This window comes from Curcuma longa, chromosome 2 (assembly GCF_044706935.1).
Source record: "Curcuma longa cultivar G26 ecotype Majalengka, Jawa Barat chromosome 2, ITB_CL_G26_1.1, whole genome shotgun sequence".
NCBI classification, from domain to species: domain Eukaryota; kingdom Viridiplantae; phylum Streptophyta; class Magnoliopsida; order Zingiberales; family Zingiberaceae; genus Curcuma; species Curcuma longa.
Window position 1 is genome coordinate 15,627,569 of NC_133862.1, and position 17,244 is coordinate 15,644,812.

Consider the following 17,244-nt stretch of genomic DNA (forward strand, 5'->3'; position numbering starts at 1 on the left):
GGAGGACCAACTACTTGACATGAGAAGTGAAATTCAAGTGAATCAAGGTTGACTAGACACTTAACAATAAAGAAAGTTCAAATAGATCAAAGAGGATCAAATATTTAATAATGGTGAAGTCCTGGGAGATCAAAGTTGACCGGATGTTAGTTAGTAGTGAAGTCTCGACAAGTTTAGATGTCAAGCAACGATGAAATCTTGACAGATCAAGATTGACTGAATTTTAAGCAACGAAAAATCTCAGTAAGTCAAGGTTGATTCGATGTTGGGGAAAGAAAGTCCTGATAAGTTGAGATTAATCGGATACTAGGCAAGACGAGAATTCGACTTTAGGAAAGTTGAAATTATAGGTATCAGTCGACTATTAGAGAATAACAATCGACTGATAACCCTTAAATCCTGAATTCGAGGTTTAAAAGTTTGTTATATATTAGTCAACTGATAATACTATTGTAACAAATAGAATGTCTGAAAATTAGTTGATCAACTCGATTGATTAGCTAATCATGTGGAGCAGTCGATTGTTATATCAATTGACTTAAATGGAATAACAATTGACTAATGACTCCAAAACTTGAGGGGGTTTGTTGTGTATCAGTTGATTGATGAGGATAATCAATCAGCTGATAACACTGTTGCAGCAAACAGAATATCTAAAAATTGATTGATCAACTTGATTGATTAACATCAATCTAGTGAAGTGGTCGTCTGTTATATCAGTCAAGTGAAGGACTCGACTAATGATATTGTTGCACCAAATAGAAGGTTTCGAGATTGAGTTGAGAATCAATTAATACAACAACAGTCAAGTGATGAACAATAATAGTCGACTGTTATGGTCAAAATTAAGTTGGAAAGTGTCATTTTGCAAATAAAACGACTGAATTTAGTAGAGCAATTGATTAGTGGTGATGAGTAGTCGATTGTTACACTTAAATCAATCTCGACTTGAAGACTATAAAAGAAGGATTTTGTAGAGAGTTTCACTGTCGATTCTTGAGGGTTTTGGAGAAGAGTGTTGCTGCATTTTCAGGAAGCAATTCAAAGCACCCATCAATGATCAAAGGCAAAGATTCATTGTTGCAATGCATGTCATTTACGTTGTTCAGTTCTATTTGTATCTTTATTTTACTTTTGTGTTGCTTGTATAATAATAAGTATTGTAAGAGGTTTCTTCGATTTTGAAATGTATTTGACAAAAAAGTATCCCACAAGGAGAGAGCATAATGAAATATCATTAGGATTAGGTTTGAAATATGAACCAGGGGTTTCAAATTAAATAAATCCATTTGTGTCTTTGTGCTTGTCTTGTCTTGTATATTGTATGTTTTTGTTTCTGGTATGCAACTCATTGTAAATAAACGCATGTGAATGATTGATTGAAGTGGAATGAATTACTATTCAATCCCAACAGAAAAGTTATTTATCTTAAGATTAGTAATTAAGGAAAACTTAGGTATTTGAATTATAAAAAAAAATAAAGTAGGAAACACGAAGAAATTAAACTAGATAATCAATGTAGCTAAACTCCACAAGAACAACTGAAAAGAAACATGCGTGGAAGTTAAGGTGAGAATGAGATCATGCAGATTTCATCCCGCATCAAGTACGTTGAAACGCGGTGTGAATTAAAGAATCTTTGTTTGTTCGATCTGGAAAAAAAAAATACTTGCATGGGCGTTCCATCCACTCTCTCCTTCCATTACCGCCAAAAGCTGCCTGACCCGACCTATCATGCATGCCGCGTGGGCCATTTCCAGCGGAAAAAGAAACGTAGCCGCGTTTGCTATGAAACAGAGCTCGAGACAAATCATCGAACTCCACTAAGCTTGTTTAAGGGAGGGTAGACGAACAGTGGAGTGGAGAGATCAAGAAGAAGAATCCTTCTGCGAGGGGCTACACTGAAGTGACTTCCTTCCATTGGCTGCAGGGCTCCAGCGTGAAGGAAAGAAACAGAGACTGCTCTGACTCCCTCGTCGAAAGTAATGAATTCCTTGGCAGAGGTGGAAGTGCGGGCTCAGTGGGTGGGTAGGCGAGTGGTTGGTCGATTTCAATTACAGTTCTACGAGTCCCTTACCGACATGGCCGAAACTGAGTAATTTAATTCTCCCAACGACTTCCCGTTCCAATTTCTGTTCAAAATCCAGTCCCCCTGCTTTTCCCCCACCCCACTTAACCATTATTTGACCCTTCCCTTCCCTTCTCTCTATATAATCCACCCTTTCCTTCTCACTTTCACTCAACGCATACTACTTCTCTTCTTCTTCTTCTTCTTCTTCTTCTTCTTCTTCTTCGTTTAGTTGAAGTGGTCAGGAGAGAGATGGCTCAGGGAAGTGGCAGTGCCGGCCGAGCGACCCGCGCCCTCGGGTTGGGCACATTGCTCTGCCTCCTCCTCCTCGCCCACGCCGCTGACGCCGCCACCTACACCGTCGGCGACAGTGGCGGCTGGACCTTCAACATGGCCAGCTGGACCCGCGGGAAGCGCTTCCGCGCCGGCGACGTCCTCGGTAATGCATCATCGACCTCTCTTCTCGAAGATAATTGCTTGTGTGTGTATATATATATATATATAAGAGATGTGTGTTGCGTGCAGTGTTCAGGTACAGCCCCTCGGCGCACAACGTGGTGGCGGTGAGCGCGGCCGGCTACAACGGCTGCTCCGTGCCGCGCGGCTCCCGGACCTACACCTCCGGCAACGACCGCATCACCCTCGCCAGAGGTCGCAACTACTTCATCTGCAGCATCGCCGGCCACTGCGGGGCCGGCATGAAGATAGCCGTCGTCGCTGCCTGATCTATGATCTGCATCAGTAATTTATCTATTTCTCTGAGAATTATCAGCCACCGAGTGATCTGAATAAACATCGATCCATTCAACTAGTAGACTCCAGTTTGTATGGATCGAGCTAATCAAAGTAGGATAGTTAAGTTTGTATCAGTAAAAGGTATGAGAAAAATAATGGAAGAAGCTGCTTGGATTTTTATTCTAAGTTCAGTTGTTTTCTGGCGAATTTAAAAAAAGTAAAAAAAATTCTTTGTTTTCTAATCCCTGGCTCATAAATTTTGGGAACACGGCTACTAAATGCTTGCCGATGAGAGAGGAGACAGAAACAGCTAGATTTCAGGGGAATCTTTGAATAGGACATCAAGGGAAGAAGAAGACGGACACAACACTAATGTGGAACACTAATAGGTAGGGCAGTCTGAATGGAAACGCATCCCCTTGCATTAATAGTCAAAGGGCAGTCTTTATGTAAAGATGGCATAAAGGCTGGCCGTCTACCACATAACCTGCAGGTCTCTCCTAGTAGAACATGGGTCGCACCTAGCATTATCGATTAAAGATCCGACCGGATCTGACCAATCGCAGGAGTCAAGTGGACTGGACATTCATTACTTGGCAAGAAACCATGCTAGATATGATCGTCGAGTCCATCAACTTCTTGTATAAATGTATGGCTTTGACTAAAATGCTGCTTACAATTTTAAAATAATTATTACTTTGAAAGGTATCTTAGTACAATTGAATTTCAAAGTTAACTTAAAATTTCTTTATAACTACTTTAATCTTATAGTTCATCCAAACAAATCATAATTCATATTTTATCAATTCCCAATTTATTTTTGTAATCTCTAACCTTATTATTATTATTATTGATGTGGTAGGTCTTGCCTGGTCCTACGTGACGGGGAAGATCAGTAGTTCGCCTTATCTGGCCAGTCCTGGAGCCCACAGTCAGGAAGGTCTCACCTGGTCCTACGTGGTCGGGAAGGTCAATATCTCGCCCTACCTGACCAGTCTCGGGGTCCACGATCTCAGTGTCTGGGGCCTCCAGGGTCTTAGTTGCTTACCTGAGTCAGGGGACCCTACACTCGGTCTCCCCGAGCGGATAATTACCACAAGGAGTCTCGACACTATCTTGCTCGACCAACCTCGGCCTTTCGGCTGTTTGCCCGGGATAATGCAGCTACAGCCTCGCCCGAGGATATTTCACATTACTGGAATGTTTCCCAGGCAACTCCTGGTGCAGCTCGTTCCGATTAGCTTAACCCTTTATACTTAGCCTGGCCGGGCCTCTTGCCCGACCATCCCGCCACAACACCTGGCTTACCAAGCTAGGGGCCACTGCCTTCTTGCCCGACCAGATGGGGCCTTTACCGCTCCTGCCTGGGACAGTACGCTCTCAGTCGGTCCCAGGACAGCCCCACTCCCGTATGTCGTCTCCCGAGTTGATACATCTCATGGTTATTCTCCCGTAAGCCCCTTAGCCTGGGTGCCCATACTCGACATATGCATGTTGTTCAGTCTGCCCGGTCCGCCCGGCCACTCACTTTGTTATGTCACTTGGTTAAACCCAGTCATCACTGGTCCCGGGTACCTTTCCCACTCCGACAGCAACCCATGCTCAAGTCTCACAAACACCCAACTGCAATACCGACAGCTAAGCGTGCGAACGGCCGCGCAGGGAAGGCTTGCCACGTCCCTATGTCTCACTTGTCCCTGTTGGTGATGTCCATGGAGTGAATAATCTGCAATCCACCCAATATGAAATATATCATGTGAATGCACATATACAAACACATATATATATATATATATGGTGAACGACTTGCAATCCATCCAAAAAGTGTCACACATAAAAATAACAACTCGTAATTTATCCCGTGAGGTGCCTCATATAAAAATAAGGTGAACGACCTGCAATCCACTCATGTGGAAAAAAATTATCTCAATTTAGTCAAAGCCCATGAACACGCTAAAAGACTCAATAGTCCTCTTTGTACACAGAGTCAACTGCTCTATATTATAAGTAATCACGTAAACTTTTAAAAAACAAAATCGAAGCTCAAGACTACAAATAATCACACAATTCTTAAAGGACGGAGCCAAAGCTCTATAATATAAGTGCTACATTTATTATCTTGACAATTTAATATCAAATGATAAAACACCTTTTTCAAAGCACAAAATCTAAAACTCTAAATATAATTGTTGCATCTATTATTTTGTTAATTAATAACCATGCTAGAGTAACTCCTAAAGCGTAGAGCTAAACTATTGATATAATTAATTTCTTACTTTATTAATTTATACAATTATGTAATCTAATTTATTATAGATCTCAAATAAGAAACAAATAAGATAAAAATCAACTTAAGAATAAACGGACAAGCAAACATGATAAAGAATAACCAAGCAATAAAAGTAGAATTAAAATTAAAATTAACTTTATTTTCCACAACATATACTTTCATATAAATTTAAATCATGCACAAAGCAAGTGTAGGGACATAACAAGAAAACTCCACCTCCAATGCGAGCTTCTAAACGAATATTTATTTAATCTCATGTGTACCTTAATTTAAGCAATATAAAAATTGGAAGATGACTTCATACCATTAAGTGATAAGATTTAGTAAGGGTATTTAGGACTCGAAGATGAAATATAACTTGCTCCTCAAGAACTAGCATAGCACACCAAATAACATGAGTAGAAAATCTGAATTTCATTTGTTGGAAGGACTAAGAGAAGGTTGCCCTTTTACAACAAGTCTAAAAGAGGATCAGTTTTAAAAGAGAATTAGTCGATAAAAATTTATTATTAAGATTAGAACTTTTCTATTATAATATGTCAATTGACAGTTTATTTATTAATCTGTCAATTGACCAAGCACTTTAATATTCCTATAAATTGTATCCCTTATGGGAAAACTATCAATGAGGAAATTTTATTTCTTTCCACTTTTTTTTTTTTCGGTTTTCCCTCTCTTAACATGGTATCAAAGCCATGATCTCTCTAATTTTTTTCGTCTTTCTATAATTTTGCTTCTATCACCACCGCAAAGCGCGCATATTTTTCTCCTCTTTATTTATCGTCGTTTTTCCTCTTCTCTCTTTTTCTTCATTCAATGACGAATACTCGAAGTAGATGTCAAATTTGTCTCAGAGTTGGGCATATTGGTACTCAATGTCCTAGACGATATGACACAAATTTTATTGGTGGTCCTAAAGGTTTAAGACAATCAACTATTCCACCTATGCATCCTAAAGTGCTCTCATCCATGCCTACTCTTGATAAACCACCAGAGTTTTCTTCTACTGAATGGTATATTGACACCGGAGCAACTCATCATGTCACATCAGATTACAATATCTTCACAGAAGTAACACCATATTATGGTTCAGACACGGTGCAGGTAGGCAATGGCTCAGGTTTGCAAATTACTAACCTTGGAAACACATATATTCATTTATCTAATCGTCTTTTTGCATGCGCAACATCTTTCATGTCCCATCCATTACAAAAAATTTATTGTCTGTACATCAATTTTGTCTTGATAACGATGTCATTTTTGAATTTCATCGTAATCATTATTTTATAAAATCTAGCGGGACAAATACTATCTTATTTTCTGGGGAATCAAACATGGCCTTTATTATCTTCAAAATTCTTCAATCAAGGCTTTCATTGGTGAGCGTACAAATAAATCAAATTGGCATGCCCGACTTGGTCATCCTTCTCTTCGCATTGTTCAATCGATCATCAATGGGTATGATTTACCTACTTCCTCCACCTCCCCTCCATCTCATTCATGTAGGGCCTGCATGGAATCTAAAAGTCATAAACTACCTTTCTCTTCATCTGATCATGTTTCTAACTTTCCACTTGAATTAATTCATTCAGATGTTTGGGGCCCTGCACCTATTGTGTCTAACCACGGTTATCTTTATTATGTTACCTTTATTGATCATTTTAGTAAATATACTTGGCTCTTTCCTATGAGAAGAAAATCTGATTTATCAGATATATTCTGTAATTTTCAAAAACAAATTGAAAGATATTTTAATCGTAAAATACTTTCAATTCATTCTGATTGGGGAGGCGAATATCAATCTCTCCATCGTCATCTTGTCTCTTGTGGAATTGTTCATCGAGTTTCTTGCCCTCATACTCCAGAACAAAATGGTTCTGCTGAGAGACGCATATTGTTCCACTCCGGGAACGCGCCCTCACCCACTCCACTTGGAAGAAATTTTGCCAACAAGTCCTCCAAACTTGTTGGACTTCCCGCTTAGCCATGGTCCTCGGCCTCCAGGAATTTACTGTTGTGACTCGGTCCTCCAGACCGCCCAGACTTCACCAACCCTCTGTTCCTCCTAACCATACCCGATTGGACTTTGGTCATGCTTCTCGGCCCTCTGACACTGCATGGACTTGCACCTGGTGCACTCGACCTGCTAAGACTTCTACCTAATTCTCCAAACTAGGACTTTCCTTTGCCTAGCCTACAACTAGGAGTTTCTTTTGCTTAGCCTAAAACTAGGACTTTTCTTTGCCCAATCTTCCAGATCAGGACTTCCACTGCCTAGTCTAACTAACTAGGACTTCTCGCTAGTCATCTGGTCAAATAGACCTGACTAGACTTCACTCACTCACATCCAAACATCAAGTCCTGTTTGGATTAACCCTTAGTCAAACTGATCAGACCTAGGTGTATTGTCAAATATCAAAACTCTAGTGCTTCTTGCACCAACAAAAATTAAGTTTCCTCTTCTCTTTTCTCTTAGATTTAAGTTGTACAATATCTTCTTCTTTGTCTTTCGTTTGTAACTCAATCTCCATGAAGTAATCCTCTAGATTCTAAGATGAGTGAGTAGTCCAATATATTGTTGACATTCATCTTTTATACTTATTTATCTTTCTTGCCATATGATGTGTTTATCCATGATCTAACTTTATTGTGCATATATGATTTTGATATTAACTGTGCATCTTCATATTCCACGGGACGTGGAGAATGACAGAAAGGTAAACTCAAATCTCTGACCCATAAATACCTAGATGTGAGGGATTGTTCACTAAAGTAGTCCAAAAGCTCATGAAGGCACCATTGGCTATCACAGAGCTTAATGTGTCAACCCCAATTCGACGTCATGAAGTAGGGGATGACACCTAGAGGACCATGGAACATTGTGATAGGATCCTCCTTAAGAAAGCGGTCGCTCTAGTAAGGTTGTCATAAAAGTAGTTGTCATATTTGGGTAGGCACGTTGTTATAATTTAAAAGTCTATATCAATATCTCGGGATAGATAACATGCATGCGTATAAACATTGAAGTAAGAAAGTTAGGGTATCAACAATCATCATAGCGAAATCAAAATCCTAGAGTCACTTACCAACATCAATTTTCTCTTAAGACTTTTGTGTTTTCTTGATTCGTTTCTTTTCTTTCTCAACTCTTGTGATTTATGATTGTCTAGGTAGCGTGTTTCGTAATTCTGACTAGTACTCAATTTTACAGTCTTTGTGAGATCGATATCTTTTATTACTTGACGACATCTATGCACTTACGATTTTTTTCTATTAAGTTTTTAACGTCGTTGTCAGAGACTGTGTCAAGATCAATATTAGTTCAATCATGATTTGGTTAATCTACATTTCTTTCCTTTCTTACTTTTTCTTTTTTTCCTTAATTTCTATTTTCTCTCTTCTTTCCTTTTTTCTTCTCCATCGCCTTTTAGACTTTTCCTTTTTAAAAGGATGTCTTTCTTTATATGCTCAGGTCAAATAAATCAGGAGATCTTCCTGCTGTTCTGAGATTGACAGGACTTTCCATAAAAAGTGAACCCTACAAAGGCAACTAGAAGCGAAGCAAGCACAAGCAACACCAATCATGGCCGACAACGATAATAAGCCGCTAAAGGACTACACTGCTCCTAGCACTAGAGGACTGAGGTCGAGCATCATACGACCCCCAATAGATGCCAATAATTTTGAGTTAAAGCCCACATTGATACATATGGGCCAGCAAAACCAATATGGAGGAGCACCTATGGAAGATTCCAATCTGCATTTGGAGGTATCTCTAGAAAATTTTATAACCTTAAAACATAATGGTGCCTCTGATGCTGCTCCTATTCTCATTCTCACTATGGGATTAGGCAAAAGCTTGGTTCCATTCACTTCAATGGGCTGCATCTCCACATGGGACGAATGAGAACAATGGTTCCTTGACAAGTTCTTTCCTCCGAGCAAGATAGCCCACCTGAGACATCTCATCACGATCTTCACATAGAAAAATGGAGAATCCTTGTTCAAGGCATGGGACCGATTTAAGGGACTTCTGCAATAATGCCCACATCATGAATTGGAGAGATGGTTTATCATCCATACCTTCTACAATGGGATCTCGTATGCGACAAAAGTATCTCTAGACTCCGCAACTAGTGGAGCACTGATAAACAAGAGATTAGATGAGGCTAAAGAGTTAATAGAGAGCATGACACTCAACCACTATCAATGGGCATCAGAATGAGATAACCCTACGAAGGTTGTAGGTAAGTACGATGTAAACACCCTAGACCTAATTACAGGAAAAATGGGTGCGTTCACCAAAAGGTTTGATTCTTTCAACATTAATGCGGTGAACTTAACTAATGGTATCTAGTAAGGTTTATGGTTTGACAAGACATGCAGCGGATAGTTATCAACTAGGAGCTATTTTTAGACAAGTGACCTAGGTTGAACAAGTAGACACCATCAATAACTTCAACCAACGAAAAAATAACCCCTACTCGAACACGTATAACCCTGATTCGAGCAACCACCCGAACTTCTCATACAAGAGCAATCAAGGTCAAGGAGGACAAGGCAACTATGGGCAATCAACGGGGGTTTAACAAGTATCTCCGATATGTAGGCTGGAGAACATGTTCGAATGGTTCATGACCAAACAAGACCAAGCGAACGAGGAGTTTTGATAGTGACATGCAAACCACTTAGGAGGCTATCAAGCAAATGAAAGGTATGATTGACAGCCTTGTGAACCATACTAAAATTCTTGAAAGTCAAATTGCGTAGATCGCTAGCTCATCATCAAGGCCTCCGAGGAGATTTCCAGGATAGCCAGAGATAAACTCCGTTGAACATTGCAATGCCATCATTCTGATAAGTGGGAGATTTCCAAGATAGCCAGAGATAAACCCCATCGAACATTGCAATGCCATCATTCTGAGGAGTGGGAGAGCCTTGACGAAACCACCTATGCCAAAGAAAGATAAGGAAGGTGATTCAATCAACAAGGACAGAGCAACTCGGATAACCATTGACGAATTGATGATACTCACAAAGAATCTAAGAAGAAGACGGACGAACGAAGCTCCAAAATACGTTTGAGAACTTATATACCACCAGTGTCTTTCCCCCAAAGATTGGCCAAATCTAAGAAAGATAAGGAATTTAAGAAATTTTTGGAGTTGATCAAATCATTTTGCATAGACATACCTTTACTTGATGCTCTACACCAAATGTTGAAGTTTGCAAAACTTATGAAGGACCTCCTTGTGCACCAGAGGAAGGTAGAGGACTATAAGACTATTGTCTTGACAGAGGAGTATCGTGCACTAATTCTAAACAAGCTACCTCCAAAGCTCAAGGATCCAGAAAGCTTCTCAATACCATATGCCATTAGGAAGACAAAGATAAGTAAAGTCTTTTGTAATCTTGGTGCAAGCATAAGTCTTATATCCCTTTCGATTTGTAAAAAATTATGGTTAGGAGACTTGAAATTGACAACCATGACCTTACAACTTGCCCACTACTCTTGTAGATATCCATTGAGTATTCTAGAAGATATACTGGTAAAAGTAGGTGATTTCATAGTGCCTATTGATTTCGTTGTTTTAGAGATGGAGGAAGATCCTAAAATCCCTATCATACTAGGGAGGCCTTTCGTAGCCGCCTCTGAAGCGATAATCGATATGAAAAATCATAAACTCTCTTTGATGGTAGGCGGGAGCAAAATTGAATTTAACTTATCTAAGGCCACTAACTATTTGCACAATGAGAACATTTGTTTCAGGATAGATGGTGTGCATAAGAAGGAGAAGATCGCACTAGATGTTCAACTATCAGATGGACTACAAAGCACAATAAAGAAGGCTAGCAAGTACATTATACAAACAAGAGCAAAGATGAAACTTGGGCCTCATAATGGAGTCATCTTAGGAGGGGAACACACACCCCTCAAGGTTAAGGCACCAAGCTAGAGTTAAGATAGGAGTCGAGCTTACGACCATAAATAAAAGCTTCTTGGGAGGCAACCCAAGATTTTTCTTTTTAGTCGTTTCATTTTAATTTCGTTCCCTTAATCTGTTTTATTTTTTAGGGGTTTGATGAATTCATGAGTTGGCCATAGTAGAAACAACAAGCATGAATCATCAAAAAAAAATGCTTAGAAGCTAACACACCCCCTCTCGTGCCAGCCGGTATGCCCATGGCCATTGCTACCAAGCGCAGCATGCCTGTGCCTATCGCTACAAAGTCCAACACGCCCTCCCCCCACCCCCCGCGTGCCCCATGGCACGATCGTGTCTAGATGAATAGAACGCGACCCCCCCTCCCCCTGATGTCGGATGGCATAGTCATGTCACATACCAAAGAGTGATTTTAAACCCTAATTTGGTCATGTCTTTGCCACTCCAAAGCTGTGTCTGCCTATTTCTCTTTAAAATCCTCTTCTCCTTCCCCTTCATAGACAAGATCAAGTGCTTGCAAGACCTTCCAAAGCTCTTGATTCCATCTTCCTCTCCACTCCCATCTTAACAAGCCTTTGCTAAGAAACCCTAAGTTTCTCTCCACCACCAAGAAAGGAAGAAACCTTCTTCCTCACCCCCATCTTCAGTCCGAGAACTCTAGAGAAGAACCTCTGTTCTCTTCTTTCCCCTCTCTCCTAAATCACTCTCTTGCTCCATCCTCCCCTTGCACTTCCCATTCTTTTCCCTTCCACTTCTTTCCAAGTCCTAACCCCTACCTTGGATTGTTCTTGTCTATTTGCAGGAAATCAAGATGTTTAAGTTGCAGAAGCACAGAGAGGGCTCAAGCTCAAAGGACAAGGGCAAGGGTATGACACGCAATGAGGGTAACGACAATCCTTATGATAATATATTTCGTAATCATGATCATCAATCTCGTTATGAAATCCTTGCTAAACGTAAGATTGTGAGTACTAAATACATAGATGATCATACTTTAGAGACTCTTGGGATTAAGGATGTTGTGTATTGGATGATTAGTAGAATTGGGTGGGATGATTTGATAAGTATGAGATATCCCACCTACCCTTAAGTTGTACTTGAATTTTTAAGTTTGGTAGAGACTAACATCTTAATGGGATGAGGAGTCTTTTGAAGGAAAGATTACTTTTTGAATATTTAATGAGGAATATCAATCGACTTTAGAAGAATTTAACTTGTGCTATGAATTACCAATCAGAGGAGAGAAGAGATTATCAAATAATTTTGATGATACTCACTTTTGAGGTGATATTATCGGTAGTTCTACATATGATCCCTCCCGATCCAATGCCTCAAACCTTCAAAATCTAGTTTTTTGATATCTCCACCAAGTTATTACCCATACTGTCTTTAACTGTGGAGATAGTGAGGGTGTGGTGCGATAGAGTAAGTTGTTATATTTTTGGGCCATAATAAAAAAAAGTGAATATCGATATAGGATCTCATTTCATCCAACACCTTGTAAATAAAAAAAAAGCCACAATGGAGAATATTATTTTTGATGGACTGATTACTCGCATTGCTATAACCTTATGTTGTGATTTGCATGTACTTGAGCAAGTTAGAGGTAGTTCAAAATTTGATCTAGATATTTGTTTGGTAATGAAAATTATTGTTAGAGAGAGTGGAAGATATTGCCTAGCCCTGAGAGACTATCTACTGCTACCATTATCGGATCCTGATCACACCATGGTGCAAGACCATACTAATTGGCGTATGATCAGAGTTGCCCTAGTCCCTACCCCTATAGTACTTCCTGACCCACTGTCCTCTAGATCTGAACCTACTAGACATTCTTTTGCTTTTTGTTATACTCTTGCAGATTATTTCAGGGTTAACTTCACTGATTTCTGCACATCCATCGACGTCATCCAGATGGAACAAGCTGAGAATAGATGCTTCTTGGAGGAGCAGAGGCACATCTCAGATGAGCGATACCAGAGCATGGAGTGTCATTTTCAAAGGACATGTGAGTTTTATGTGTAGGCTAGTGAGTATTTCCAGGCTGAGGCGACACATTGGCAACACCAGGAGCAATAGTGGAGTAATGAAATATTCAAGTCTAGAGGTGTTTGGTTAGTTTAGATAGTTTGTTTTGGTAATTTTTAGTTTAGATTTGTTAGTTTCATCATGTTTAGTTTTGATTAGTTTCATCATGTTTCTTTTTGCATCATAAAATTTTCTTTTGTTGCATTAGTTACCATAAAATTTTCTTTTGTTGCATTATCAGTTACCATGCCAACATGCATTGTTTGTTTATTTTTCATAACACAATTCTAGTATGATAGACTTTATGTTCCTCAGATAGTATGCTAGTATGGTCAGCGATCTATTTTCTTCTATCAATGGTAGCATGACTTCAATAATACTTTTGCCATAAGGGTTTTTAGTGACCTAGTTGTTTAGGATCTCTTTTCATATTATGTTTAGCTTTCATGGTTGATATATCTGAGAATAGTTATGATTCATAGAACCAGATAGTACTTTTATTTCCTAGGTGACTCTTCACTATATTTTGGTCACTAGAAAAACTTGGATCATAATGCTCATTGGGGAAAATCAAAATTCCTAATTTAAAAAAAAAAAGAAAAAAATTATGCATATGACAAAAAAGGGGATCTTAAGTAGTATGGTGATAGAAAAAAAGAATAAAACAATAGTTGTCATGAGTGAAAACCAATATGGTACCTCTTTGAGATCAAGTTAAGTTTATAGGGGAATACCTATAATGTTTCTCTTGATACTAAGTACTTCTTTAAAACCTTGTGTAGATGGTGCATAATGTTAAATTTGAGGAATGTCCTAAGGCAATTGCCTTACGGTTATACTATTTATTGGATAAATAGCAATTCACTGTTTGAGTACATATTCTATATGTATTTAATTGGATCTTAAACTCGAATACTGAATGTCCGTAATACGATTTATAGCGTGAGAAAATTTATGATTGTATCGCAACTCATGAGTATCTCTACATGTACAATTATGAATGTATTGAAATTATCCCTAGTTGAGGAATTGATGAGCACGGACGTCATCGATTCTGTCGAGACTAGCACATTTAGACTCCTTGGTTAACCAAGCAGCCGATCTTACTGCTGGAGACATTGGATGTTAAGAGTTAAACGTGGATGCTGGTTAAAGGTAACTAGTTCATTGGAGTGACCTACCTTGAGACTTCATATGGTTCGATACATATGTCAATGAAGATCTAAATGCAGCTTAAGTGCGAGTTTCCTTTGATTTGCAGTATTCAAGTCATCTTGATCATGGAGACTTATACTTTGACATCTTAAGCAAGCATCTCCGAGAAGGTGTAGACCCGAGATGATTGGGTATAAGTCAAAATAATAACCCCCATCGAATCTAAAAAGAAAATTCAAATCCCCAATTATTTAATAACCACTAGGATTACCATACACCTTCTACAATCGTTGGGAAATGACTCGAGTAACCCTATACTACTTTAGTTAGGGGATTCGATATTAATTAAGTTGGTGTGCTCATTTAGACAACAATCTGAGCCTCCCTTCAAAAGATATAATCTTGTCTCTTGATTGTCTTAGGACACCCCTCAAATCTAACAGGGGTGAGGGTGTGGAAGCGTTTGTCCTGAGCTCGCACGCAACATGAGACTGGACGACCGCATGTAGGGGTCTGTCACTAGATGTTTACAATTTCTCTAGGAAATAGACCTATAGATTGTCGAGTTGGGCTTAGATTCAGGGATCAAAGGTAGCACAGTTAGGGTCCGACTAATGATTAAGGGTGACGAAGAGTTGGACAATGGTTGTTTCTTGGTCTGGCGTGCTGGTAGGGCCAAAATGATGGCATTAGGTAGAGAAACAGGTCTAGCCGTCATCGGTAGCATTGGACTCATCTCGGGCACCCCCTTCGGCGGCAGTTTTAGGAGGGGTAGACCCCATCTGATCGGCCACCCATTTTTGTTGTGGCGCTCATCTCTCCATTACCACCCACATCGTCTAGAATTAGTAAGAAGTAAAGTCAAAGGATAAGTGGGTTGTACACTAGAAGTGCTAGTGGAAACACTGTAGCGCTTTACCTCTCCCTAGCCATGGACATCCCCTTTATAGAATCATGGGTGTGATCATGCAATTAGAAGCGGCGATTGAGAGTGTGAGAATCAAGGATGGGTAGTGAATCCGAAGCAACATATTAAGGAGGGCGAATTTTGAAATTTACATGATGCACAACATTGGCAGATAAGGGCTCATCATGCCATCGTATCACTCTATTGTAAGAGGGATACAACCTTCAATATTGACTCTCATCAACCATCATCTGAGTGCTCGGTAAGTTCCCTTTTTACTATTCCAATATCCAAGCTATGCTGCATTATATTATCACAACCACTCGGCTATAACAACCTCCAGGCTAAGGTTTTATATAACAACCTCTGAGTTGGGGTCTTCTACGACAACCTCTACGCTAAGGTCTTCTATGATAGCATTCGAGCCTTCTATAACAACCTCCAAGTTATGGTCTTCTATAACAATCTCCGGGCTAAGGTTTTCTATAACAACCTCTAGGCTAAGGTCTTTTGTGACAACATCCAAGCTAAGGTATTCTGTGACAGCCTCTGGGCTATGATTTTCTATCACAGTCTCAGAGCTACAGTATGTTATAAGAGCTTCAAGGCTATATTAGCTTATAACAGTCTATGTGCTATAGTAAACTATAACAACCTTTGAGCTAACTATAACAGTTTATAAGCTATAATATCCTCTCCAACCTTCGAGCAAACTATAACAGTCTATGTGCTATAGTAACTATAACAGCCGCTAAGCAAACTATAATAGCCTATGTGTTATAGTAAACTACAAGAGCCTCCGGACAAACTATAACAACATATAAGCTCTAGTGTCAACTAACAGCCTCCAAGCAAACTACAACAACCTATGTATTATAGTAAACTATAACAACTTCTAAGCCAATTATAGTAGTCTATAAGTTTGATATCTTATAACAACCTCTGGGCTATAGTATCTTATAACAACCTCTGAGCTATAATACTCTATCATAGCTTCAGGGTTTGCTCAATAATATCCCATTGGTCTTATCAGTCTTCTCTATGATATCCCCCAGCGGGATTAGATTTCTTGTCTTATTATTTTGCTCAACATTTTCTCCAATGGGATTGAATCTCTTATCTTATCAATTATCTTATTATTCTGCTTGGCATTATTCCTAACGGGATTGATTCTCTTATGTTATCAATTATTTTATTATTCTGCTAGACATTATCCCAAATGAGATTGGTTCTCTTATGTTATCTATTATCTTATTATTCTTCTAGCAAATATTCCTAGCGGGATTGATTCTCTTATCTTATCAAGTGTTTTATGCAATATCTCCCAGTGGGATTAGTTTTTTTGTCTTGTTAAGTTGTACAATAATATCCCGCAATGGGATGAGTTATCATATCTTATCAATTATATTATTAATCTACTTGATAATATCCCCAGTGGATTCAGATTTCTTATCTTATCAATCTGTGCAGTAAAATCCTCGAGCGGGATTGTTTTTTTGGATTTCATCGAACTACTATTCAACATGGAGGTTTCAGATATAATCAATAACATTCCTAGGTGGGATTAAGTTTTCTTGGGTTGCATCAGACTTCTATTCAACGTGGAGGTTTCAGATATAATCAGTAACATCCCCAGGCAGGATTGAGTTTCTCTGGTTCTCAGTCTTTCTCAGAAATATCCTAGGAAGATTAATTTTCTAATGACTCCAAGTGGGATTGGTCTTTTATATAGGCAATCTTCTGAACCTTTAGCCTTATTACATTTTACTTAATCAAATTTATTCGACTGCGCTGCTCAATCTCACTCTGAATGAGAGACATGTGATGTAGCCCGAGATGATCCGTTCAAAGGTCGGTCAATCTCTTTAGGCAACTCTTGACAACAATCGATCGACACATACTTAATTGGACTTTATTCGACTTTGCTCCTCAACCCAACTTTAGGGTAAGGGATGGACATGTGATGATACCCGAGTATTTTTCGAGTGGTCGATCTTGCTTCTTGATCGGCCAGGCCAAGCTGAGCACTAAGTATGGCCAACCTCCCCCAACACTAAATGGGTCCAGTTTTCCCGAGCACTAAGTGGGCAGCAGCATCTCCGAACACTAAATGGAC

The 17,244-nt window shown here is 39.3% G+C and overlaps 1 protein-coding gene and 1 non-coding gene across 2 annotated transcripts; one reads left to right on the forward strand and one right to left on the reverse strand.

Annotated features, from left to right (window-relative positions):
* The first annotated feature begins 2,062 nt into the window (after positions 1 to 2,062).
* LOC141821277 (basic blue protein-like) lies at positions 2,063 to 2,989 on the forward strand. The gene is made up of 2 exons (XM_074708685.1): positions 2,063 to 2,507; positions 2,594 to 2,989. The coding sequence occupies exons 1-2, from the start codon at positions 2,321 to 2,323 to the stop codon at positions 2,791 to 2,793; spliced, it is 387 nt and encodes a 128-aa protein (XP_074564786.1). The 5' UTR covers positions 2,063 to 2,320; the 3' UTR covers positions 2,794 to 2,989.
* A 6,057-nt stretch (positions 2,990 to 9,046) lies between these two features.
* On the reverse strand, positions 9,047 to 9,152 carry LOC141822550 (small nucleolar RNA R71). Its single transcript, XR_012601283.1, has one exon. It is a non-coding gene; the product is annotated as a small nucleolar RNA R71 (small nucleolar RNA).
* Between the last annotated feature and the right edge of the window lie 8,092 nt (positions 9,153 to 17,244).

Coding starts and splice junctions, on each gene's coding strand:
- LOC141821277 (XM_074708685.1), top strand. CDS start 2,321: ATGGCTCAGGGAAGTGGCAGTGCCGGCCGAGCGACCCGCGCCCTCGGG. Junction 2,508..2,593: donor CCGCGCCGGCGACGTCCTCG/GTAATGCATCAT, acceptor TGTTGCGTGCAG/TGTTCAGGTACAGCCCCTCG.